Below are 25,874 nucleotides of genomic sequence, written 5' to 3'. Positions count from 1 at the left end.
TACCAGGCCAGGTTCCCGACTTCTGACCACAAGCTGCCTGTCCCTCCCAGCCCGGCTCCCCCTGCATGGGCTGCAGTTAGACCCCTAGCAGGTCAAGAGGCTGCTGGCCTATTCCCTAAGGCCCTGAGTACTGTCAGCGCCTTCACAGCTTCCCCACCGGGAACTCCAAACATGATGCCATCAATTCTCACAGCAACCAAGCAAGGCAATTGAGGCAACTGAATCCCAAGAGGTTGAGTGACTTACCCAAAGCAATATGACCAGAACATTCGAAACTCAGGATTCAAACCCAGCCTTATGTCCCAATCCCAAGCCTGCCACCCTAGCCTGCACTTCTCTCTTTCTCCATGCCCCATCATTCCCCAGTGGAAGAATGACCAGAACAAGCAGTGCTTTGGTCTGTGATGGTCAATGTCTTTACTTCTAAAGCATACATTGGACTCACTATATATTAACATCAAAAGGGGCTATCTAAAATGGAGTCATTCTTTTTAAAAATCAAAATTTTCACATTTTTATATAAGATCCAAAATGACATGAAATTAAACTATACAATGTTATGAACAGTATAACAACTGCTTTTAGAAAGCAAAAGGAAAGGGAAAAATTAGCAGTTGGGGCCTGTTGTCGGCCTGGGTTCCGTGTCTTTTGAGGCATTGTGAACTGAGAGCCAGCACCAAGGGGAAGGCCCAGCCCCTCTCTGCAGGCACAGGAAGGGAGTCCAGTCCCATAGAGGAGGCGGATGTGGGCTGTTCAGCCTTCTCAAGGCGAGAGCGAGACAAGGCAGGCCTCGTTGCTCCTCCGGGCCCTTGGTGCGAGCACTGATTGAAGTCTTCTTTCAAGACCCACGCCCAAGGAGGGCTGGAAGAGAGCAGGGCAGGGCCACAGCTGGGTTCAAAAGAATCATTTTAATAATAAAGGTCCTCTGGGCTTCCCAAGGGATGCCCCCCCCCCCCCCACTGGCCAGTCGAGTTCCCTCAACTCCAGGCACCTATGGATTTCCTTCACAGCCCTCTTCCCTGGCCTGCTCCCTATCGCCCCAGACACTCTCAACTCCATGAGTCCCAGTGGGCAGGCAGAGACCTAGAAGGACCCCAGAAGGACCCCAGAGAGAATCTCCAGCCTTGGAAGTCACTGGATGTCATCCAGGGCATCTTGGCAGTGCAAGACCCCTGGGGTCCAGGCCAGCAGCCAGACCATGGTCTAGGGAGAGTACTGTGGTTCAGAGTCCTTTCATTCACCTCCCCACCCTGGGTGCCCAGGCCTGGTCTTGGCCCAGAAATAGAGCTGGGCAAGCTTTTGAGGCCAGGCCTGGACACTTTGGTTCACACATTCAAGGGGGAAGACACTTGTGTGCATCCACTGGTAAGACTGTGGGCTTGGCCCTGCTTCCTCCCAGGCACCAAGGTGGTCTAACATCTAACAATCTCTTCTACAGTGGTGCTGTCTGGCTGAGAACACATTCCCCAGAGCTTGGAACCATGCTGCAAAGGTAGGAGGGGTGCTTTCTGAACAGCAATGTTACAAAAGCTGCCTTTCGTCCTTTCCCTGTGGATGGCACTGTCCCTGGCTGAGTGTGTCACGGGAGAATTTCTCTGCCTCCTCCCTTCTGGCTGGGCCGATTCTCTCCAAGCAGCCCCAGCTCACAGCTGTGCAGCTCTCCTGTATGTCTCACTGTGGGAACCCGGGAGGCCACATTGCCCCTAGCTGGAGCAGAGAGGCCTGCAGCTCACCGTCCGCCCTCGTGGTCCCCAGGACTGCATCACAAAGCTGGCCTTCATCAAATGGCAACCTGAAGTAGGATGCCCTATATCCAGCCTACCTATAGGACCCAGCCCTTGTCCCAGACCATGGTCTTCTTTCCTAACCTATCTGGTTCCTAGTTAGGCTAAAGAGTTTGGGAAGTTTGGACCAGCACCCATTCCTCCGTGGGGTAAAGAGAGGCCACTTGACTTCCAGCCTGGTTTCCTGCCCCCAGAGACAAGGGAGGCTGATGGCTCTCAAGAAAAGGAATCCCATAAAGGGAAAGAGGTTTTTGGGATCAGGTTCAGCCACAGCAATCTGGCTACCCAACCACCACCTCCCGCCCAAAACCAGGAATGCCAGGCACCCACACCCTGCAACTGCCCAGCCCAACGCCCACTGTCTTCAGGCCCAGGGCCTCAGACCACCGAGCCGGGGAGGACAGGGGTGGGAAGAAGGGGGAGGGTTCAATGGGTGGACCCGGGAGCGGGGACCGTGGTGGGGGGAGCCTAGCGCTGGCGCACTCAGGGCCACCCTCAGGGCAGGCAGGCAGCCACCTGGTAGGCGCCCTCTGCAGCGGCTGCGGCCGCACTGTGCTGGGCGCTATGCTCCTGCAGCAGGGCCACGTCCAGGAAGCGCTCGCCGCACCACACGCACTTGAATTGCTGCTCCCGGGCGTGCACACCCTGATGCTTGTTGAGGTGCTCCCGCTGCTTAAAGGCCTTGTCGCAGTTGGGGCACTTGTAGGGCTTCTCGCCCGTGTGCACGCGCCGGTGCCGCTGCAGGTCGGACGCATACTTGAAGCGCTTCTCGCAGTCCGGGCACTTGAGCGGCTTCTCGCGCGCCGGGTCGCAGCGGTGCTGCACGAACTCTGAGGACGAGAAGAAGCGGCGCTCGCACAGGGTGCAGCGCAGGGGCTTCTCGGCCGCCGAGCAGTGTGCCAGCTGGTGCTTCTGCAGGGCCGACGCCCGCTTATAGGCCTTGTTGCACACGGGGCACTTGAAGGGCCGCTCAGCCGCGCCTGGCAGGCACTTGTGCCGAAGCAGCTCAGCCGACTGGTCGAAGCCCTTGTGGCACACAGGGCACTTGAAGAGCGTCTCGAGGGTGTGCACGTGCTGGTGGTAGAGCAGGTGGCTAGGCTGCCCGAAGCCTTTCTCGCACAGGCCGCACTTAAAGGGCTCCTCCGTTTTGTGTGTGCGCCGGTGCCGCATGAGCGCGTACTGCTGCTTGAAGCCCATGGGGCACAGGTCGCACTTGAAGGGCCGCTCGGCACTGTGTGTGCGCTCGTGCTGCCGCAGGTCCGATGGCCGCTTGAAGGCCTTTTGGCACTCGCCACAGCGGAAGGGCCGCTCCCCGCTTGGCGTGCAGGGGTGCTGCAGCAGCTCCGAGGACTCCTTAAAGTGCAGCTCGCACACATTGCAGCGGAACAGGTGGTGCTCACCCGAGTGTGCGTACATGTGGCGCACCAGGTGAGAGCGGTGCTTGAAGGTCTTCTCGCAGACCGCACACTTGTAGGGCCGCTCGGAGCTGTGCGTGCGCTTGTGGTGCACCAGGTGCGACGACTGGCTGAAGCTCTTGTCGCACAATGTGCACTTGTACGGTTTCTCCCCAGTGTGGATCCGCTCATGCCGCGATAGCTCCGACAGGTGCTTGAAGGGCTTCTGGCAGATGGGGCAGCTGTAGGGCTTGTCGGCCTGCTCGGTGGCAGAAGCAACGGCAGCCGGCGGGGGCGCCGGGGGCAGGGAGGTGGCAGCAGTGGCGGCTGGCTCAGCCGCCTCAGCCGGCTTGTAGGTCTTCTCACAGATGGAACACTTCACGAGGCCACTCGTGCCGCTGTGCGCACTATGGTGCTGCGCCAGCGAGGTGAGCAGCGAGAAGCCCATCTTGCAGACACCACAGACAAAAGGCTTCTGTTCCGCCTGCACACACTGGTGTTCCAGCAGGTCAGTAGCCTGATGGAAGATCTTGAGACACTGCGTGCACTGAAATGAGCGGTCGTGGCCCGCCAGGCACTGGTGCTCATGCGGGCTGGACAGGTGTGCCAGGTCGTGACCACACACACCGCACTTGGGGCCTGGCTCACCTGCTGCCTGCAGGGGCGCATGCTGAGGGGGCTGTAGGCCAGGGTCTGGCTGCAGGAGGATGCCATAGACGGCACAGCCCAGGGGGTTCTCCGCTGAGCCTGGGGGCAGTGTGTGCTCAGCCAGGGCCGGAGGTGGCTCTGCGTGGTGCTGAGGCTGTGGTGGCTGTGGCTGCTGTGGCTGTGTCTGTGGCGGCTGCTGCCAGCTTTCGGACATGCTTGGGAAGATGAAACAGGGTTTGGAGAGTAATGGCTTCAGTTTCCCACTTAAGGTGATCCAACCCACAGAGAAGCTGCCCAGGATCAGGTATGGACCAGAACCTCAGACAAGGCACAGAAGAGTGACGGGTCAGGCGGCCCAAGTCATTAACCAACACAGACTACGAGGCTCTGCCTACAGGATGGGAGAGCTCTCCAAGGCAAGGTGCCAGCAATGCCAGACGGGCTCTGCCTTCCGGGATGATTGGTTCTGGAAAGAAGAGAAAAATCATGAGCTTGAGGCAGGGATATGCAGCTGGTCCCTGGGCCTCTCCATTTGGCCCACACCACTGCCACATCAGGGAAGTGAGGGGGGTTCAGGGCTGGAAGACCAGCTCTCCTCATACCCGAGCAAAGAAGTCTGCTGGTGGCTCAGGGAGCCTCCCAGCTTCCCAGCCTACCGCCAGCTCTCTTTAGTCAACTATCTCACAGATAAGGGTCTGCGATGGTCTGCCCATAATACGAAGAAGTCATAAATTCAGCTCATGCTCCAAAGGAAGAAAGAGGGCCATGGCGTCCAAACCAATTTCAGCAGCATGACTTTTTTTGCAAATAAAATTCTTACTTGGAAGCCCAATACGTTATTAGATAAAAGCAGAGAGGCATTGGTGGAGGATTCCCCAAGGCCTTCCAGCTCCTCTCCCCTGGCTGCCTGAATCTCAACCCAGCACATTGCTGCTCAGGGTAAGAGCCTGCTGGGCCAGAGAATCAGGCCTCCCAGACCTGAGGGCCCAAATAGCAAAAGGCCTCAGGCAGCCAATATTTAAAACAACTACAGGAAATGAGGACTATCTCAAAAAACTTACTTTGTGAAGGGTGACCGACATCCCTCTCAACTATCCCCAGGCCCTCTATCCTGATTATGTGCCTGTTTCTCACTCCACACAATAGTTAGGATGGCCTTGCAGAGACCCAAGCCAATGTATGATGGGGGTTGGATGATAGGTCCAGAGACCCACCCAGGCTGGAGGTCTCCACAGCAGAACATCCCCACTCTCGTTAACTCCCAGAGCAGCCAAAACTCCTAAATCTTCTGAATCTGACCGTGCCAAGGAAGATTCCCTGCAGGGAAAAGTAGGCAATTAGGAGTTTGCCTCAGCAATGTGGCAAGTAGCATGCTAACCACAGAGCATTTCTCCTGCTCCCAGGACAACCTGGAAAAGACAGCCTTTCCAGAGATGACCTTGTTCCCTTGCTCCAAAACTCTATAACATTTTGGGTAATCGATGGAAGGTAAAGAACACCCAGCCCAGGCAGATCTCTAACTCACCACTTTGTGGCAGCATAAGGTAATGACAGCGAGAGGGAGGAACTTTTAGAATTACATGCAACCCACTTTCAGGTTTCCAGCTCCTCTGCCTCAAACACTGAAAAGTTTCTAAGTTTTCTCCTGAGGGAAAGAGGGGGGGAAAGGGGATGCCTTCACAGGCCAGCCGTGCCTCTAACTGTTCTGCCACAGAAACCGAAGACTCGGGTAAAAAACTGTCATCCACAGCATCCTCCAGGAAGGAAAGGAGGAAAGGCGCCGCTGCCGGGGGCAGATGCAGCAGGTTGCTTGAGCAAGCAGGTAGGAAGCCTCCCCAGGAAAGAAGGAAGAGGGGCTCCTTTGAGCACAGTCTAGGTCCCGGCGCGCCAACCCAGGTGCTTTTCCCCCCCCGCGGCATGAATGGCTGCCAGACCAGAACCAGGGTCCTAGACCCTGCGTGCCCAGCTCGGCCGCCCACCCCTGCCCTCTCCAGGAAGGTGCGGCCCGGAGACCTCTCTGACCATTCCGCAATGAGAGATTAGGGTAAGGGAGGCAAAGGGAGGCCCCCACCTGCGCCCCACGCCAGCCCTGCCTCCTCCCCGGGGAAACCGAATGAAAGGCGATCCCCTCCCGCAGGCACTGCCAGCGGCCCAGCGGGGCTGCCTGCTGTCAGCCCTCCGCGGTGGTGGCCGGGCCTCTCCGGCGCTCGGGCCGGCCCCGCGGGCGACTGGGCCGACGAAGGCCCCAGGGCCGCAGCTGGGCCCGGCTAGTCGCGACCCGCCCAGGCTGGCCTGGGCCGCCCCAGAGCTCAGGAGGCCGCCGGGTCGGGCCGGAGCGGGGGAGGTGGTGGTGGAGGCTGGCGGGCCGGCTGGGGAACGGGTGCGGCGGGCGCGGGAGTGGGCCCCCGCCGCAGCCCGGGGCGCCCCGCCGCTCACCTGCTCCAGGCCGCCCGCGGGGTCAGGCGCGGGGCGAGTGCGACCGGCTGCGTTCTCGGCCGCCCCTTTATTCCGGCTCCGGCGGCGGCGGCGCGGCCTACGCGCACTGCCAATCCCCGGCCTCGAGTAGCGGCGGCGGCCGGCCCGGGGGCGGGGCACGGGCTAGCGGCGGCCGGAACCGAGGAGGCGACGTGCGCGGCCGGGCTAGCGGGGCCAGGGCGGAGGAGCGCCGGGAGGGCGGGCGGACGGACCGACGGCCTTGCAGAGACCGGCGGACGGGCGGGCGGCGCGGGGGCCGGGGAGGCGGGGCCGGGGGAGGAGCGGCGGCCGGGGCGGCGGCGGCTGCGGGAGGAGCGGGCGGCGCGGAGCGAGGCCGCCCCCTGCCGGGGACCCCGCGGCCGGGCCGGGGCGGACAGCCGGGCGCGCGGAGTGGCTCTCCAGGGGCCCTGCCCGCACGCGCGGCGGACCCGGGAGGGCGCCCGGCTCCGACCCACCTGCTCGGCCTTGGGGGAGGGGTCCCGCGGCCCGACCGGCGGCCCGACGCCCGAGCTCGCCAGGCGGGCCTCCCAGACCCTCGGAGCGCCCGGAACGGACTCGCCTCTGGTTGCTCGGCTTGCTCTTAGGAGCGCGGGCCCCGGGGCTCGGACCTGGGCCGGCTTGAGGAGGGGACTCCCGGGCCGCCGATCCCGCCCGGGCCTCGAGGGCAGGGGTCTCCGCGGGGCCTCGGGCGCCGGCCGCTGACCCAGGGAGGTCTGGTCGCGGATGGCTGACAGAGCAGCGCACAGAGGTCAGGGCCCGGGGCGATCTGTGAAATGGGCGCACAGAGGCTGGGGGGAAGGCGGGCGGCTTCGGGGAGGCTGCAGGGAGCCGTCGAGGCGCCGCGAGCCGGCCGACGGCGCGGCCTGGGCGGGAGTCCCGCCGGGGTCTCGCGGGCCCCGCCCTCCGGCCCCGCCCAGGGGCGGAGCTAGCCCGGGCCCCGCCCCCGGAGGGCACTTCCGGCGCGGCGGAATTCCGGGTGCGGGCGGGCGCTCGCGGTCGCTGCGCGTCGTGCTGGAGGAGGCCCCATGAGCGCGGCGCCCCTGGTGGGCTACAGCAGCAGCGGCTCGGAGGATGAGGCCGGGGCCGGGGCCGGGGCCGGGGCCCAGGCGCAGCCGGGTGCTGGAGGCTGCGGGCGGTAAGGAGCGAGGAGGTCTTCCTGGGGAGCTTGCTGGTTTGCGCGACACCCCGACGGGACCCGAGGGTCTGGGGGGAAAGGGGCGATGACGGTGCGGGGCGGCCCGCCAGGGAAGGAGGATCCGGAGGACAGCCCCGGACACGGCCCCAGGTGCTCCCACCTGGCTAGGCCAAGGCTAGGAGGCAGGAAACGTGGGTTTGGGTCCAGCCCCCAGCGCTGGCCGCCTGGACCTCCTGGCGAGCACCACGGCACCGCCCTGGGTCTGTTTCCTCCCTTGGAGAGTGTTTTCATTCATCCAGTAAATACTCATGGAGCGCCCGCCCCGCGCCAGGCTTGGGGCTGGCACACCTGGCAGTGAACCAAGCCGTGGAAGTCGGACTGCGTGGAGCTTCAGTTGTCCGGTGCCACGCCTGGTGCTTTGAGGAGTGCCTTTCAAGCAGCAGTACCCGGGCCATCGCACAATAGCTCTGTCAAGTACACTTTACAGATGAGGACCCTGAGGCCCACGGAGTACACGTGACTTGCTCAAGACCCCAAAGCACTTCTACTCCAGTTCAGGCTTGTCCACTTAGGGAATGTGACCTCTGAACCACACACTGCTGCCTGCCCAGTTGTTTCCTGTGGGAACCACGCTCCCAGCTAAAGTCGGCCTCCGAGGGGGTTGTTGGGAGACCCCAGTGAGACAGTACCACTGAAAGAGATTTGTGGTTATCTAGAAGGTGCCTATGGCACCTGGATAAAGGGTTATGACTTTTGTTGTAGGTGCAGAGGTAGAGGATGCTAGGAGGATAAATTTGCACGTTCTCTTTTTCTTTCTTGCAGTGCCCAGAGCCCACTTCCCAGCCAGAGGTTGCCAGTCCCGGACAGCGTGCTGCACATGTTCCTGGACACAGAGGAGGAGCCTGTGGATGACCCTGAAAAGCATGGAGGCCGGGTCCGCACCTTCCCCCACGAGCGGGGCAACTGGGCCACCCACGTCTATGTGCCGTGTGAGTACTGTGTAAAAGGCGAGTGCCTGAGACTGATGGGATGCCTCTTGATAGGTGCCCCAATCAGGAGGAAGAAGCCAGAAACCCCTGATGTTGAGGGTAGGAGGGAGATGGACTTAACAGAGAGAGGGAATTGGGGAATTTTTCTGTAAACTTGTTTTCAGGTTCAAATTTGTTGCCTGAAATATTTTTTTATTAACCCTTGATATAGTGTTTTCCAACTCATGAGGAGGGTGACTAGGGAAGGATCTAGAGCAGAATGTCAAGGCCATCCTGGAGTGCGAGAATGACTGACAGGTTTTTTTTCTAAGATGTGCTAGATGTGCTGAGGCCAGGTCCCCCTCTTGCCTCTCACCCCCAGCCCTCATGAGTGAGTGGCAGGCAAAAAAATGCCCAAGCTTAGGGGTCAGACCTCGCCACCCACTACTCTGAGCACCCTTTATTAAGTTACTGGACTTCCCAGAGCCTCACTTTGCTTACCTCTAAAATGGAGATTATAGAAATCTGTATGTCTTAGAACTTTTGTGAAGATTAAATCAGATCATTTATGTCAAGCTCTTAGCACAATGCACAGAGCAGGTGGTGGCTCTTAGTACTTTACGTTAGATCAGGTCAACTCTTAGAACCCCCATTTCCCCATCCACAGAAGGAGAGTGATTCCCTCTACTGCCTGTTCACCAGGGCATTTGGAAAAAGTGACTCACGGTGCGTGTGAGCAGACTGTTAACCACGCAGCTCCAGTACTACGTCTGGTTAAAAAAAAAAAAGAAGCAGCAGTAGCAGCATATATGAGCATACAGTGGTGGTCATTGTAGTTTCTTTTTCTCTGAAAAGTCGGGAGCATTCTAAACGTTTATCAGGAGATTCTAAATGTCTAAGAGGAGCCTGTAAGTTATGGATTACTGTGGAGCTGTGATCATGAGCTTGCCCTCTGCCCTGAGAGGAAGACTATCCAGCATGTAGTGTTACATGAAGAAAGCTGGTGGAAGAACAGTTCGAATGGTACAGTCTCATATTTTCAGTAAATAAAATGTATATACTAGTACCTGCACTGAGAGGGGGCTGGCGAGACAGGTGTCCACTTCTGACAGTTTTGATCTCTAGAGCAGTGATCCTGAAAGTGGGGTGTATGCCCCCGGGGGAGGAGGTTAAGATGATCCATCTGGAAGAAAAGTATTAGAACTTCTTTATCTGAATCTTCTTAAAGTTTCTGTTCTTGGGGCACCTGGCTGGCTCAGTCATAAGAGCATGCAACTCGATCTCGGGGTTATGAGTTCGAGTCCCACATTGGGTGTGGAGATTATTAAAAAATAAATAAACTTTTAAAAAAATAAATAAACTTTAAATAAGTAAATAAATAAAAGTTCCATTCTCAGGAGTGTGCATTTTGCAATGGACATAATTTTGTAACGTGAATGTTTGTAATTTATAAATAAATACTGGTTTAATGGAGGTGTGCGTGCAGGTTTGTTTGACTAATGGCCCAGGTGATCACAACAGTTTGGAGACTGCTGCTGTGGGTGATAGGATCTCGGGGGCCCTGCTTTCTCCTTTTATTATTTCCTTTTTTTTTTTTAATTGTCTACAATGAGCATATGTGTGTTACTTCTATAACCATAAAATTGTACTAAGATACATACAGCTAGGCTGCTGTCAAAGTAATTTTCCCCAAAAAACCCAGAGTAACAAATCTTTTCTCTGCCTTCTGGAATTCTTCATTCAGCCACACCACCTTGGCTAAAAGAATGGCCCACTATCCACTCTTCTCTCCAGATGAAACCAGGGAGGAGTTCCTGGACCTGCTTGATGTGTTGCTGCCCCACGCACAGACATACGTACCCCGGCTGGTCCAGATGGACGCATTCCACCTCAGCTTGTCCCAGAGTGTGGTTCTGCGGCATCACTGGATCCTCCCCTTTGTGCAGGCTCTGAAAGACCGCATGGCCTCCTTCCAGCGGTGAGTGCCCAGTGCTTCCTCTGCCTCTCATCTCCTCTGCATGGCTTCTCTTCCTGTCCTAAGCTACTGTGGGGGTGTAGGTGTGGGTGTACTACCCCAGCCAGCAGACCAGACCTAAAGCTTAGAACAGTGAACATCTCTTGGAGCCACCTGCTCTTTACCTCGTTTTGTGCAACTTTGGACATGCCACATAAGCTCTGGAAGCCTTGCGTCCTTACCTATGGGCAGGTCAGGGAGCTGCTTTGGCGCCCTCCTCTGCACCCCACTCCCTGAGTCATCCAAATCTTCATCCCTTCTCAGGGTCTGTCCAGTGGCCTTTGCCCTGGAGCCAATGGCCCCCCGCTCACCAGCATCAGTCTTTGATCTTGCAACAGCCCTGGTCCTCCCTCACACTCTGCCTTCTACTTGCCTTTGGTGCCACACTTCCCAGGCCGGTTGCCTTGGTCAGGGCAGCTTGGAGCTTGGGGTTCGTTGGGCAAAGGGGCCTTTGAACTGTGACTGCCAGGGCCATCTCCGCAGTGTACGGGTAAACGTGTGTTTTCTGGGGGGATAAAAAAGTGGTAGCTTCACTCCAAGAGTGAAATGAGGTCGTGCAGGTCTTGGCGTGGCACTTGGAGGATCAGAATTGGACCCAGCCTCTGATTTTGTTTGCCAGCCTAAGACTTTTCCTTCCTCAATTTTTAACATCTCTTCTTCCTACCAGAGTGCCTTTCTCCTGTACCTGGCCAGGTCAAAGCCTTTCTCCTTCATTGTAGCTCTCTGATTTGGCATTTCCCCCAGAATTCCTCAGTCCCAGGAATCATCCCATGCTGTGCTGTCTATACCACTGTGCTCATTTCATTCATATCCAGTCCTTCCCATGTCCATCTCCCCCTTGGGAGCCAAGGGCCTGCAGGCCCAGGCATGCACCTTCTCTCCGAATACCCTATACGTCTTCTCCAGATACTTTGCTGACTGTAGGCATCACATGAGTATTTTTTGAATGATTGAGCAGGAGGAGAGAGGGATCCAGAATGTTGGTTTCAGAAGAAGGAACCTAAAAAGCCATCCAGGGGGTGGTTTTATTTGCAGAGCTCCTTCTTGAAATGAGGTGTTACCCAAAAGCCTAGAAGTGTGGATGTGTAAAAGAAAACAGAAGTCTTCTGGTGCAAGCCCTACCCCCACAGCCCAGGAAGCCTCAGGCCCAGGAATTCTATAGACTCACTCTGCCCAGGTAGGGAACTGCTTGCCCATTTGGTTCAGCCCTTTCTAAGGGCCAGGGGAGGAAGGGATTTGCTCCAATTTAGTCAACCAGAGAATCAGGGCTAACGCTTATCTCTCCACCTCATTCAGCTTATCTCTCCCCTCCGTGTATTGTTTTGTTTTGTTTTGTTTTGTTTTGTTTTTAATCTCCACTACCAAATTTACTGTGCAATATATATATTCATCAGGACTCCCTTAGTCACAGACACCAAAAATCCAACCCAGAGTGGCTTAAACTGAGGGGGAATTGATAGGTATAACTAAAAAGTTCAGAAGTAACACTAGCTTCATGAGTGAGTGGATTGGGGTGACCAGATGTCAGATGGTACCTGACACTCTCACCATCTCTTACCCCTGCCCTTCTTGGTGCGAGCTTCATTCTCACAATGGCAAAGAAGGCCACCAGCAACTCAAGGCTGCCAGCCTTTGGAGACAATCATCTTCTAACAGCTTCAGCAAAAGTTGCGGGGACAACTTTGATTGGTTTACCTTGGCTAACGTGCTCTGCTTTTGTCAGTTGAGTTAACAAAACCCTCTCCCCTTCTATGTGAGAATGCTTCAGTTACCCTCCTTCCAGCTCTGTTCTCTGGATAAATGTGGAATGTTAGCTCTGTCTGGGGCCACATTTTTTAGGCCCAAATGATTTGTCATTTGTCATATACTGCAGGCATCTGGGCTGCAAAGACTGTGAGTGAATGAAACCTCTGGCGGGAGGCCATGGCTCTGGGCTTCTCTGCATGCAGTGGTTCTTTGACCAGACAAGTCCCTCGCTGGAACCTCTGGACACTGTGCCCGAGGGCCGTTCCTAGAGATAATGGTCCCTGGGGAGCACAGATGAAGCTTATCTTCTTGCTCCATTTGGGACCAGAAAATAGCATCTAGATCAGAGTAGGCTCCCCCGATGCTCCCCTGCTAGTGCATGGTGTTTCCTACCCCGTGGCCTGGATAAAGCCGGACTAGGTGGCCTCTTCAAATTTGTCTGTCTGAGCCTGTGACCAAGAGTGGACAGCGCACATGATTCTGTTGCTGCACCTGAAGGAATGCTGTGTTCTGATTGGCCAAGCCCATTAGACACCGCTCCACCAGCACAAAATAGGAGAGCAACCGTCCAATACAGGATTCCTGGGAGATGGAGTATTGTTTGGTGTTTTTGGATTCTCTGAAGTCTGGAGTAGTTGCTATTTCTCACTCATTAGGTCCTATCAACAGATTATCAATGTAATGGTCCCATGTAATGTCTTGTGTAAACACAGGGTGATGGAACCTGCAAGATCAATTATGGCATAGGGCTGGAGATGATATACCCAAGAGGCAGGACAGTGAAGGGGTGTATGCTGGCCTCAGCTGCTGAAAGCACATTGACCCTGGGCCTCATGGACAGGGCTGGAGAAAAATGCATTTGCTAGACTGATGGCCACATACCAGAAACCGGGGAACGTGTTCATATGCTTGAGCAATAAAACCACATCTGGAACACCAGCTGCAAGTGGAGTCACCACTTGGTTAAGCTTGTTCTAACTCACTGTCATTCTCCAAGATCGTCTGTATTCTTCTCAGGCCAGATAGAATCGAATGGAGATGTGGGAATCCTGCCCCTGCCCTTTTCATCTTTCAAGTCCTTAGTGGTGACACCGATCTCTGCAGTTCGTCCAGGGATGGAGTGTTGCTTTTGAATTACTACTTTCCTAGGTAGAGGCAGTTCTGGTGGCTTCCACTTGGCACTCCTAACCATAATCACCCTGGCCCACAGGTCAGGTGGGGACTCTGCCAGCTACTGAGTGTGTCTTTTAATTATGCATTCAGAACTGGAGGAGTAACCACAGGGTGGGTTTGGGACCAAGACAGAGCTGAGCTGAAACTCCGTTGGCCATCTGGCCTCCATGAGCCCCTACTCCGACTGGAGGGCCACAGTGATGTTTTGGTCTCCCAGAATTAGTTCAGAGCCAGGGGCCAGTTGTTCCCAAAAGGTCTGATTATTTCCTTTTCTCTCATGCATAATTACTCCGCCACAAGGCCATAGGTCCCTTTTGAGAAGACTAGGAAAAAGATGAATAGTATAAATTTTTAACAGTGTACCAGGGTCCTTCTTCAAAGGGACCCAACCTCCCCTTCATTCGAGGAGTTTTAGGTCCATAAACTGGCTCAAGTCTGGAAATTGAGGGTCCGTAATTTTTTTTTTTATTCAAGTTAGATGTTGATCACCTGTGTAGAACTTTTCTGCTTGTACAGATGAAGTAAGAGTTTAGTAGGCTTCCCATTTATTTCACTTCTAGGGACACCACGACAATTAGCCAGTGCCTAAGTCTGCTGAGTCAGACTCTCCCGATCACTGCTCTGGTGCGTTGCCTACCATGGTAACTACACTAGCTTCTCAGTTCAGGGTTAGGGGGGTTGTTCGTCTCTGGAGCTGCCTCTCGGTCCACGTTTCAGGCAACTGTCCTAGCCAACTGTTAGATCCCCTTTCTCACTCCCTGAGTGCAGCCTTCATGCCTGGTCTCTGCTTCGTGAGCCCGCATAATGAAATCCAGCCTGATCCATCTTTACGACACTTGCACCATTAACCCACACCTTTAATATCCATTACCACACGAGGCCCCTGGATTTCTGCTCCCGTAGCTTCAAAAACTCAAGTATTTGGGGCATGGCACATCTCCTCACGAGTCATGCTTTGTTGCCTTTAGGGGTCCGCCAGGACTTTCGTTACAGGCCTAGAAGCAAGGAGGGGTGGCGGCGGTGGGTCCTGAGGAGACTGGCCAGCCTCCTGTAGGGTAACTGCCTCAGGGGGGTCGTTACCTGGTCCTCTGGTGGTGCCAGATGAATCCACTCTGATGGAGGCCGAAAGGCCCACAGCACTGTTGCGGGGGGGCAACTCTAGGGAGGGGGCCACTGTTGGTGGAGGGCCACTATTGGGGGAGGCCACTGAGGTGGGAGGCCACTGTTGGGGGGCCACTGAGGTGGGAGCCACTGTTGGGGGGGAGGAAGAAAGTTTGGGAGAATTTAGGGGCTTGGTGTTTCAGCTTCCGCAGGGTTTCCCATGTGTCCGCATTCCAACTTGCAGGATCCCAGTCTCTCCCAGGCAGTGTCTTTATTGGAAGTGTAACACCCTACAGGGCTAGGAGTCCAACTTGTGTCATAGTTCAGCCAATCACAGGATGTGGTTCCACCTTTGCTCTCAGCAGTTCCAGCCCTGAGGCTACGGGGACGGAGGCCCTCCCTCAGAGCACACCTAGAGGCTCCTAGGTCCTTTTATGCTGCTTCAGTTGGGATTTCAAGTCCCCAGCTCACCTTTTTCTTTTCCCACTTTGTCCAGTGAGACAGGAGGGGCAACCAACCAATGTAATTATATCCCACATTCTCCCCCAAATTGTTTGAAAGTTTCATACAGAGGGTCATTTGGCTCCTTCTAATAAATGGTTGACTGGGATTATGCAGTGCAGATTTTTTACACGTCTCTATAATCAGTTCCCACATGGACTACCAGCACTCTCTTTACTTCTAGAAAGAAGTCAGCCGTGTATTTGAATCCAATCAAGTTAGCCAATTCCAGAAGCCTCAGAACCAATTCAGAAAATTCAACCTTAAAATCCTGGTTTAGAACCACTTTTGGTACGAAAATCTGTGGAGGGTTCTCCAGAGAAACAGAACCAATAGGGTAGAGATGGAGACAGCGCTAGAAATACACAGAGATTTATTATAGGAATTGGCTCACGCAGTTACGAAAGTCAAGAAATCCTGCAATCTGCCATCTGCAAGCTGGGGAACCAGGAAAGCCCGTGGTATCATTCAGTCTGAGTCCAAAAGCCTGAGAATCTGGTGGGGGGTGGGGGGTGCTGGGGGAGAGGGAGATGACTCTATGGTGTAAGTCCCCATAGAGCCTAAAAGCCTGAGAAAGGCGATGTCTAGTGTCCAAGGGCAGGAGAAAGTGAGTGTCTCTGCTCAAGCAGAGAGTGGGAGCGCCACTTTGTCTTCCCTCTGCCATTTTTGTTCTGTCCAGGCCCTCAGTGAATTGAATGATGCCCTTCCACACTGGGGAGGGCCATTTGCTTTATTCTGTTCACCAATTCAAATGCTAATCTTTTCCAGAACCGTCCTCACAGACACCCAGAGATAATGTTTTGCCAGCCCTTTGGGCATCCGTTAGCCCAGTCAAGTTGACTCATAAAATGAACCCTCATGGTTGGGGACAAACCTCCAATGTCCACTTCAGGACGTTTGTCAGGTCCCTGCAGAACTCTTTGGAAATGCTGCACTTAACCACGCTCCTGCTGGTTCTGTCGTCCCTTATATTTTCCCCAAAAGGAATACATTTGGAGGCTGAGGGCTGATGGGGAAGCCAAAAGCTGGCGGACTCTAAGCCCCGGACAAGTTGTGAGATTTTACCCGGCGTGCTGGGGTGTTGTGTCCCATCACATGGAAACCTGGCCCAGGCCGTAAGTGATCATTCCCTGCAATGGTATTTGCCATGTTGGTCCACTAAGGGCATGAAGCCAGTGAGTCCCTCTGAGATCTCCTAGTGTCTCAGAGAACAGAGCCGGAACTGGCCAGAATGAAGGCACTTCCCTGGCTGAACTCGTGCCCTGTGTAACTGATCTGAGGGATGGGTGGGTATGAGGGTGGGCAGGTATTTCTGCCCCGTCTTCACACCAGCAGAGACCCATTTCCCTTCATTATAGCATCACAGGTGACAGCAAGGGCTTTGGAATCAGACTGAAGTTAAGATTGTAGATCACCAAATCCTACTTCCCCTAACCTCAGCTTCCATGTCTGTAAAATGGGCACAGTTAGAGTGCCTGCATCACAGAGTTGTGTGAGGATTCCCTTAGCTCATCGCCACAAAGCCCTCAGCTCAGCACCTGGTACGTGGGAAATGTTCATCTGCTATCATCTACTTGATGAGTTTCTCAGTTCCCATCAGTAAAATTGAAATAGTCTCAAAATGTTCATTGGGATGAACTGCCATTAATAAAACTTTTGCTGGTTCTCATTGAAGCTCTGTGTTACTTCAACTGGGTGATTATGGTAAGGCCTTGTTCAGCCCTAATATTTAGGGTTCAGTTATATCACCTATATAACAGGGTAACAAAAAGAAGTGTGAAATGAGTTAACTGTTTTCCAAGTACTCCTTTTTAATATAAATGTTTTTTTGGAATTAAAATTATTATTATTATTCCTGAAACATGGTCTCTACTTTTCTAAATTCCAGATTCTTCTTTACTGCCAACCGGGTAAAGATTTATACCAATCAAGAGAAAACCAGGTGGGTCTCCTTGTCTAGTTGCTTCCAGAAGATTCTTTGAAGTAAAGACTGAAAGGGTGTTTTGCTTCCAGCCTTGTCTGCCCCAGTTTTTTCTGTTTGTGCTTTTCTGTTTGTGCTCTGACTATAAAAGCACCTGTTCCCAAATTGGAACCTTTCATTAAGAAAAATAAGTAGAGGGATCCCTGGGTGGCTCAGTAGTTGAGTGTCTACCTTCGGCTCAGGGCTGTGATTCCAGGATCCTGGGATCGAGCCCCATATCAGGCTCCCTGCATGGAGCCTGCTTCTCCCTCTGCCTATGTCTCTGCCTCTCTCTGTGTGTCTCTCATGAATAAATAAATAAAATCTTTAAAAATAAAGATGAGAAAGTATGTGTGACAGCTGAGGGGAAGGTAGCTGGCACCCGAGAGCCATGTCCCCAAGAAAGGGTCCAGACTCTGGAGCAAAGCCATGCTGGAGAGCGGGGCCGCAAAAGCTTGAGTGTTATAGACACGTGGCAGGGGCAGGTGAAGGAGTTCGTCGAAGATCTGAACCCCTGGGAAGGAGAAGAGATGTGTGGTTAGAACCGAGGAAGGAAGGTTTATGGACAGAGGAAAGATCCAGCTCAGAGGGCGGACAGGCCAGGCAACCAGGAGAGAGGGCGAGAACCCAAGGCCCCAACCTGACTGCTCCTGGTCACTTCCTCCACCCCTAGCCTGGATGATTTACATCCTCAGGGGCTGCATCTCATGCCATGTTGTCTCCACTTCTGCCTTCCACAGGACCTTTATTGGGCTCGAGGTCACCTCAGGGCACAACCAGTTCCTGGACCTCGTTTCGGAGGTAGACAGAGTCATGGAGGAATTTGACCTCACCACTTTCTACCAGGTAACAGCCTCTTGCTCTCCACTGGCCTATCTCAAAGTGGAGTAAAACCATCCTCGAAGGAGGCCTTGTTAGAGCAAACCTAAGAGCCCTCCAGAACTTGCCCACACAAAGTGTCCCTAATGCCAGCCTTCTGAGGACACCCACCTCCATGAGAGAGGGGAGGAGAGAAGTCCAAGATGTAGTCAGGTGCTGCCCATTGAAAAATCCAACACTTCATAGGACTCTTTTGTTATATCTTCAGTATACATAAGATTTACCCGTTCTGCTCCATGTGGATCCGTGTTCACATACTTTTTAAGAAGTAGTGGTTCTCCCAATCTTTTTTTAGTAAAAACTGACACACCAGGAGAAGCTGAAGCTCCACATACCTTCCTGCACCTCACACCATGCCCTCTGGCGGTATTTGAAACTCCAAACTGAACATTGGGTCCTTGAAAGGCTCCTGGTTTTGCTTGATACATTCTTTTTAAAAGCAAGCTGAGGGGGGAATCCCTGGGTGGCTCAGCGGTTTGGTGCCTGCCTTTGGCCCAGGGCGTGATCCTGGAGTCCCGGGATCGAGTCCCACGTTGGGCTCCCTGCATGGAGCCTGCTTCTCCCTCTGCCCGTGTCTCTGCCTCTCTCTCTCTCTCTCTCTCTCTCTCTCTCTTTCTGTGTGTGTGTGTGTCTCTCATGAATAAATAAATAAAATCTTAAAAAAAAAAAAAAAAAAACAAGCTGAGGTACACCTGGGTTGCTCAGTGGTTGAGCATCTGCCTTTGGCTCAGGGCGTGATCCCCAAGTCCTGGGATCAAGTCCCACATGGGGCTTCCTGCATGGAGGCTGCTTCTCCCTCTGTCTATGTCTCTGCTTCTCTCTCTCTCTCTCTCTCTCTCTCTCTGTCTCATAAATGAATAAATAAAATCTTAAAAAAAAACTGAGGCATATGAATATGAATTTCAGTGGAGATTACTGCTTATAATTTTAGACATTTTAGGTTTTGTTCGTTTCATCTTAGAAAGTATGTCATCTATTGAATTGTTCTAGATCAGAAAATAGAGCTGGAGCCTGCATTCTCATCCAGGTCCCAGATTTAATGACTGTGTACAGGAAAGCCTCTGGAAGCCAGACAGTCTTAGCTGAATCCATTGTAACAAAACACCATAGATGGAGTGGTTTAGACAACAGGGGTTTATTTGCTCACAATTCTGGATCCTAGAAGCCCAAGAGCAAGGTGCCATCGTGGTCAGTTTCTGGTGCAGACTCGTTTCCTGACTCATGGGTAGCTGTCTTCTCACTGTGTCCTCACACGGTGGAAGAAGGAAACCAGCTTTCTGTGGTCTCTCATAAAGGCATGAATCCCATTACAAGGCCCCCCCCTTGGATATGCTCATCTAAACCTAATTATCTCCCAGAGACCCCATCTCCAAATACCATCACACTGGAGATTGAGGCTTCAGCAGGCACATCTGGCAGTGGGGGGAGCAGGTTACAGACACAATTCAGTCCAGAGCCGGGGCCAACCCAGAGCTAGTTTATCTATCTGTAGAAAGTGCTTGGGAACCAACACTGATCAACACTGAGGGCCAGGCCTCCAGCAGGGATACTGTGACAACTGTCATGGACCTACCATCCTGTCTGGACCTGCCAAGGCATCCAAGTGACTGGCTGCCTCCCTGCTGTTTCTCCACAGGCCCCTTCATTCCACATCAGTCTGGCCTGGTGTGTGGATGATGCGCATCTCCAGCTTGAAGGGCAGTGCCTGCAGGAACTACAGGTGGATTCCCAGTGCGGGAGCACAGAGGGTGCCACATGGCACACCAGGAGTGACGAGCTGCATGCTGGGGAGCGGAGGGTTGCTGGCAGGCCCTGATGATTACGTGTGCAAACCAGAACCTATGGGAGGAGACCCCCTCACCTCACCTTGCTACTGAAAGGGCAGCCCCGTGGCCACGGCCCCCGGGGGGAGCCTATTAACAATCCAGACCTCTTTGGCCCCAACCTGGACCTAAGAAATCAGAACTGCATTTGAACAAGATCTCTAGGGATTTGTGTGCATGCTAAATTTTGAGAAGCGCTGCTCTATGACACTGATCTGGGAGAGTGCTGTAGGCCCCTCCTGAAGCCCTAGTCCCTCGCGCAGGGGTCAAAGGCGCTGCTGCCCACGGGCCTGGCAGGTGTTAGAAATGAGTAAAACGGGCCAGGCATCCGCCCCAGGTAGCCTTCCTATTTTGATAAGTGAGCGATACATTTCCTTTCCCGTCAGTTCCTTCAGAGGAGCTGATCCTCCACCTCTGGGAGAGGAGGGAGTGGGGAATGTGGACCTAGTGTCGCTAGCACTTCTGCTTTTCAAAGGAGGCCAAAAGTCCAGATTTTTATGTGCGATCTATTTTCAAATGTTGGCACTAACGTGTATTTTTCTTTTTCTTTCTTTCTTTTTTTTTTTTTTAATGTGTATTTTTCTTAAACATGTTGCAAGCCAAACAGTGTGTCCAGACAGGATAGAGCCCCTGGGCCATCAGCAAGCAGCTGCTTCTGCTCTTGGCCTAATCATGCGGTAGGGGCAAAGAGCCCTGGTTTGGGGCTCATGTGGACCCGGTCCCCATTCCAGTTTTATTGGGTCTGAGTGTCCATTTCCGCCTCTGCAAAGTTGGGATGATAGGACCAACCTCACATTGCAGAGCTGATGAGACGAGATGCCCAAGCAAGAGCCTGGGGCCTGCCAAGCCCTCAGTCTCCCTCCACAAGTGCCGAACCCCTGAAGGATTTTAGTAGGCTGGTCTTGTTTGCAGTACCCTTTGGGTCCCTGATTCGCCTTAATATGACTCTCCTTTCTTGGTTCCCGGTGGAAGAATATCGTGGATGAGTTTGAAGACTCCGAGATGGTGCTGCGCGCCCATGCCGAGCAGGTCCGCTGCAAGTCTGGAAACAAGTTCTTCTCGATGCCTTTGATGTGAGCAGCAAAGACCCTCATCCCAAGCCAGGCAGAGATGGAGGAACCAGCTCTAGTCCCTGGGGAGGCGCCCAGCCTCCCATTGGAGGCCTGGTCTGGAGCACAGCCCTGACCGAGGTCCCTGGGTGCGGTTCTCACCAGGCGGTGGTTTGGGGCTGCAGGTCTCACCTGGCTGTGTGGTCATTGTCAGGAATCACCAGTAGAGGGCAGCCTGGGCTTCCTAGTTCCAGGTCTGTGGTCCTGCCTGGCACAGAATAAAGTGAGGGTCACCCGGTGAGCCCACCCAGACTCAGCCAGAATCCCCACGGTAGCCCTCCAACAAACAGCCCCTCTCTCACACCCTACCCCTCCCCCATCAGCTGTTTGCATTTGGATGCCATTGGCCTCCACGGGGTTCTTAAAACCATCCTGCCCTGGCTCTTTGCTCACTCACACTGGACACCGTGTGCTTTAATGGGTCTGTCCCCTCCCTTCCTGAAGCGGGTCGCTTTTATTTATTTATTTTTGGTACCGCGCCCACCTCCATGGCCAACAGAGGCCATCTCAGAGCCAAGGTGCAGAGTCCTCATTTGTGCTTCTGCATCAGTTTTCCCCACCCCTGCCTCCCACTCGCCCCCAGCCAGGTGCCTGGGGAGCTGGGAGCAGATGTTTCGTTTTGGCCTGGCTGGTGGCTCTAAGCCAGGCCTCCAACGCTCTGTGACCTCCAGCTTCTCACTTCTCATCGGCTTTCCCAAAGAGGCAGAGAGGCGCCTTCCCCCAGTTCTCTTTCCACTGCCTCCTGCCGTGGGCTGCAGGCATTCTGAGGGGGAGCTTAGAGGAAGGGGAGCTGCCCAGGGCTTTTATTTTCCACCAGGCCTTCACCAGAGCCAAAGACCAGTCCTCTCAGTTGTCATTTGCATCTCTGGTGATCGAGAAAGATTTTTATGTGCCAGTTTTCAGTTATGTTCAAATAAAAATTTGTTTTAATTTTGCATTTTGCTTGGGACTGCTTCTGTCCAGCTAGGTGAAAAGATGAATTTGCTCTGTCCCCACCATCTCCAGCGTGCCTCACAGCATGGGGCACTCTTGGGAGTCCCCATTATGGCTTCTAAGGTGGCCGTGAGAGGCATTGGTGATGCCTCAGTAAAATGACAGTCACCCGGCCTGCCAGGTGTGCACACCAGAGAAGTGGCACAGACCACATCTAGCCCAGGGCGGGGTCTGTGGCTGGTGTGCAGGTGGGAGGTGGGGAACGGTGCACGCCCCTCATCATTGTAAGCGAAGACATTCAGACCTGACCCTGCCATCACACAGTCGGAGCCCTTCCTAGGACCATGTCCTCTGTTCTCCCAACAACCCCCTGAAAAGTCAACCAGGGAGGAATGAGTATTCCACTTATACAGAAGAACAGCTTAAATGCCTTATCGCTGGTCCACCTTGACCTCGATCCTGCCCTGGGGCTCCCAGTCAGGCCTGCTCTCCCCAGCCTCACCTGAGGAAAGGGGACCTGTCACTCTGGCTCCCACTCCGCCTCCTGCACCCTTCTGAGGTAAGCTCTCAATCGCTGCCCAAAGATGCAGGAAGTCACATTCTGTGCCTCCTTCCCCAACTCCACCGCACCGATGTGCTGATTCAACTCCCACTGGGCAGTCAGTTCTGGGTTTTGAGGTCACAGTGTAAAGGGCGAAGGCTGGCCTCCTTCCTGGCATGCTAGGAACACCGCACACTTGCTGTGCAGCCAGCACTTACCGACACTGGCTGTGTCTGGATGCCTACAAGGAGGGGGTAGGCAGGGTGTGCAGAGAAGACTCCCCATCTCCAGCTTTGCACTTCTCAGACTGGGAGGCACAAGAAAGCCACCCGATTTCCTGCAGGCTCCAGCTTGGCGTGGAAGCCAGGCTCCACCAACGCAGGCTCTGTAGCCTCAGACCAGCTGATTTTCCTCCTCGCCGACACCAATCCCCCATCTTGGGCGCTGGCTCTCCACAGGAGAGGGCACCCCCATTAACAAACCCGGGAGGACCGGCTGGGCCAGCCCCAGGGGACCATGTGGCTCCGGGTGGAATTACAGAGCGACAACTTTAAGAGATGGGCCAAGATCAATAAGGGGCTCTTCAGGCGGAATGGCAGGTGGTGACAGAGGAAGGAAGCGGGAGAGTCGCTGGTGGGGGAGGGTCAGCAGGGAGGCGGGGGAGGGGGGAGGGGGGGCCTTGGCGGAAGCCCAGACTCTGAGTGTGCTGCTGGAGCTGGAGCTGGAGCTGGAGCTGGAGCCCGAGCCGCCGGCTCCCAGCGCTCTGCTGACAGTGCAGGAGCAGCTGGGGCTCTTCCATAAGAGGAGATGTGATCCGAAGACAGAAGACGAGACCAGCACAGGCTGGGGTCCACCCCTTGGCAGGCTGGCTCAGAACAGAGAGATGCTCCTGATGGGGATTTTATCACACCGGAGGGAGTGCAAAATCAACACATCTGGCCTGGGTGTCCTCAGATGTTCCTACAGGGCAGGGAAGTGATCTTCGAGGCCTCCTTGGCCCATTTCCTGGCACTCTTGGCTCTCTCCACACGCCTCTCCAGACCACCCCAGCTTCGTTTCCAAGGAAAAGGGAAATCACTTTGCCTTGGGTTTTGTTTGTTTTTCAAAATTTTATTTAAATTCAATTTGCCAACATACTCTAACACCCTCTGCTCATCTCACATGTTTGGCTTGTTTGTTTATTCCTTATCTTAGTACCAGGAGCCTGAGGGGCCCATGAGGGTGGGGGTAGGGGGGTGGCAGCCAAGGATGGGGGTGCGGCCCTGGGCCTGGTTCCAACCCACAGTGCCTTGCCTTTATGAGGGACTTCAGCCACTATCTGAGCCAGAACCCTCTTACAAATGAAGAGGCAGCCCAAAAGAGGGGAAAGAACTTGCTCAGGATTGCCCAGTAAATTAGTGCTGGGGCAGTGCCCCACCCCCAATAACCCCTCCCCACCCCTCCCAGGCCTGGTTTCTAATCTCTAGGCGTTTGTACACCACCTCACAACACCTTGGAGTCTCAGTGAAGCTGCCATGAAACCAGGTGTCTGCACTTTAATTCAGAAAGGCTCCAAAAAAACAAAAACTGCCAGGTGGGAGGTTCTAGATGCAGTGATATTAGCAAATCACAGATGACATTTAACACTGGGTGACCCAAGGCTAGGGCCCACGGTGTCTGTCCTGCCAGTCCCCTCAGGCCTTAGGTGCTGGCCAGACCATGTAGGACCACAGACCCCTGTGATGGATGGGTGTACAAACCACCTGGGAGCCCAGAGGTGACTGCAGTTCCCAGAACCCAACTACTGGGAGCCTCAGGGTCTGGTCACAAGGGATGCCGCCTCTTTTTTTTTTTTTTTTTTTTAAGATTTTATTTATTTATTCATGAGAGACACACACAGAGAGGCAGAGACACAGGCAGAGAGAGGAGCAGGCTCCATGCAGGGAGCCCAATGTGGGACTCGATCCCAGGTTTCCAGGATCACCGCCTAAACCGAAGGCAGGCACCCAACCATTGAGCCAGTCAGGCATCCTGAGATGCCACCTCTGTAAGTGGGATTTACCGCAGGAGAGGAACCTCCAACAGAGAGAAAACAATGACTAAACTGAACACAGGTCTCTAAGAGCATTACTCAGTTATTCACAGTTCCTGGCTCCCTCTCTTTACTAAACATCACTAAAACTCAAACTCTGCTTTTTATTTTTATTTTTTAAAGATTTTTTAGAAAGTAATCTCTACACCCAACGTGGGGCTTGAATTTACAATCTGAGTCCCATGATCTACTGGCTGAGTCAGCCAGGTACCCCTCAAACCCTTCTTTTTTTTTTTTTTTTTTTTTTCAAACCCTTCTTTTTAAATTGGCGATAAATATTGGGAAAGATTGCAATGTGTTCAGTTAAACGAAGAAAAGTCTGTGGTCCATTTCTGACAACCACAAAACATTTCAGAGTAAAAAAATTAGAAATTTACCACACTTATCGTAGCAAGCACAGTATATGTATAGAATTGTTGAATCAGTGTTATACACCTGAAGCTAATATAACACTGTTGTCAATGATACTTCAATTTTAAAAAAAAAAATTAGAAATCCATTTCTCAAATGAGGGGGTCCCACAGAAAAGGTAGTGGAAATGGATAAAATTGTCCCAACCTTTTCCCTGAAGAACTAAGGCCCTTCTGCATACTTTCTGCTAGAATCTAGTTTTAGCAAGAAACCTGCTAAATCAGTTTAGCGAGAAATCCCCTCCCCTAATAATCTGAACAAACTCCCCATCCCCACTACCCCCTAGGCAATACCCCTTAGGCTCCTGCCTGCCTCAGCCAGAGCCCACCCCAGACTTAATGTCTGCTCTTAGTGATTTTCCATCCGCCAATGCCCCCCCACCCAACTTGCTTCTTCACTATAAATCCCTCCTTGTTCTGGTTGTCTTGGGAATTGAGCCCAAGTCTATACTGGAGTCTCTTCTCCTACTGCAATAGCTTTTTTCGGTAAAAATCTATCTTCACTGCTTTAACTTCTGTCCGACCCTGTTTCTCTTTATGGTTGTTGGTAATGTGACCCAGATCTGAACTGGAACCAGCATCAGACTCACAGACATAACAACCAGGGTTGGTGCTATGCATCTAGACCTTTTGCCACCAGTCTGTTTGCTGGTTTGGGTATCTGATGATAATCCGACTCCAGAATCCACTGCTCTGGATAAATGTCCCCTGAAACACAGTGAGGACAGATTTTGATTCTTAGGATTCTGAGTATTCCCTAGATGCTGGGTCAGAGTCCCAAGCAAGCAGCTGTTTAACTGTTAGAGTCCTGGATAAACAGAGGCCAGGTGAGTCCTAGGCTTTTCTGATTAGAAGATGCCAGTCTCTGTAAGGAACAGAGGCTGGGTTAGAATCCCAGGCATTTCTGTTCGTAAGTGTAAAGGTACCGGTAGTCCAGAACAGGGAAGCTCTTCAACTGAACGAAAGCTCTCCTCAAACTCCTGCTGGCTATATCCTTCTGTAGCCAAATGCTGTCCACTTTCTTTCTCATTAGCAAAACTTTACTGAAAACTCTCTTTACAGTGGGCCCTCTGGGGGCTCTTGGGATTTGCCCAAATTAGTGCATTACCTAAGGGGAGCCCTAGGGCAATCAAGAACAAAATTTTCTGATGCACTGTAGTCTGCTTTGTTCAGTTGATATGAAGACACCAAAAAGCAACTAAATGATTC

General features: G+C 53.5%; 2 protein-coding genes across 7 annotated transcripts; one reads left to right on the top strand and one right to left on the bottom strand.

Moving 5' to 3' along the window:
* Positions 1 to 393: 393 nt before the first annotated feature.
* On the bottom strand, positions 394 to 7,165 carry ZNF319 (zinc finger protein 319). 4 transcript variants are annotated; one of them, XM_072826920.1, is made up of 3 exons: positions 6,757 to 7,165; positions 5,041 to 5,143; positions 394 to 4,292 (listed from the first exon to the last, which is right to left on the bottom strand). In XM_072826920.1, exon 3 carries the CDS (start codon positions 4,038 to 4,040, stop codon positions 2,280 to 2,282), a length of 1,761 nt encoding a protein of 586 aa, XP_072683021.1. In that variant the 5' UTR covers positions 4,041 to 4,292; positions 5,041 to 5,143; positions 6,757 to 7,165; the 3' UTR covers positions 394 to 2,279. The 4 variants fall into 4 exon arrangements, with proteins under 4 accessions (XP_072683021.1, XP_072683020.1, XP_072683022.1 ...); XM_072826919.1 differs by lacking the exon at positions 6,757 to 7,165 and adding an exon at positions 6,263 to 6,515; XM_072826921.1 differs by lacking the exon at positions 5,041 to 5,143.
* On the top strand, positions 6,892 to 21,645 carry USB1 (U6 snRNA biogenesis phosphodiesterase 1). Of its 3 annotated transcripts, none has more exons than XM_072826924.1 (7): positions 6,892 to 7,049; positions 8,259 to 8,425; positions 10,199 to 10,382; positions 16,828 to 16,881; positions 17,640 to 17,745; positions 19,415 to 19,498; positions 20,574 to 21,645. In XM_072826924.1, the coding sequence occupies exons 2-7, from the start codon at positions 8,314 to 8,316 to the stop codon at positions 20,676 to 20,678; spliced, it is 645 nt and encodes a 214-aa protein (XP_072683025.1). In that variant the 5' UTR covers positions 6,892 to 7,049; positions 8,259 to 8,313; the 3' UTR covers positions 20,679 to 21,645. The 3 variants fall into 3 exon arrangements, with proteins under 3 accessions (XP_072683025.1, XP_072683023.1, XP_072683024.1); XM_072826922.1 differs by lacking the exon at positions 6,892 to 7,049 and adding an exon at positions 7,255 to 7,436; XM_072826923.1 differs by lacking the exons at positions 6,892 to 7,049; positions 19,415 to 19,498 and adding an exon at positions 7,260 to 7,436.
* Positions 21,646 to 25,874: the final 4,229 nt, after the last annotated feature.

This window comes from Canis lupus, chromosome 5, assembly GCF_048164855.1.
Source record: "Canis lupus baileyi chromosome 5, mCanLup2.hap1, whole genome shotgun sequence".
Lineage (NCBI taxonomy): Eukaryota > Metazoa > Chordata > Mammalia > Carnivora > Canidae > Canis > Canis lupus.
This window is presented reverse-complemented; position numbering and strand designations above follow the sequence as displayed.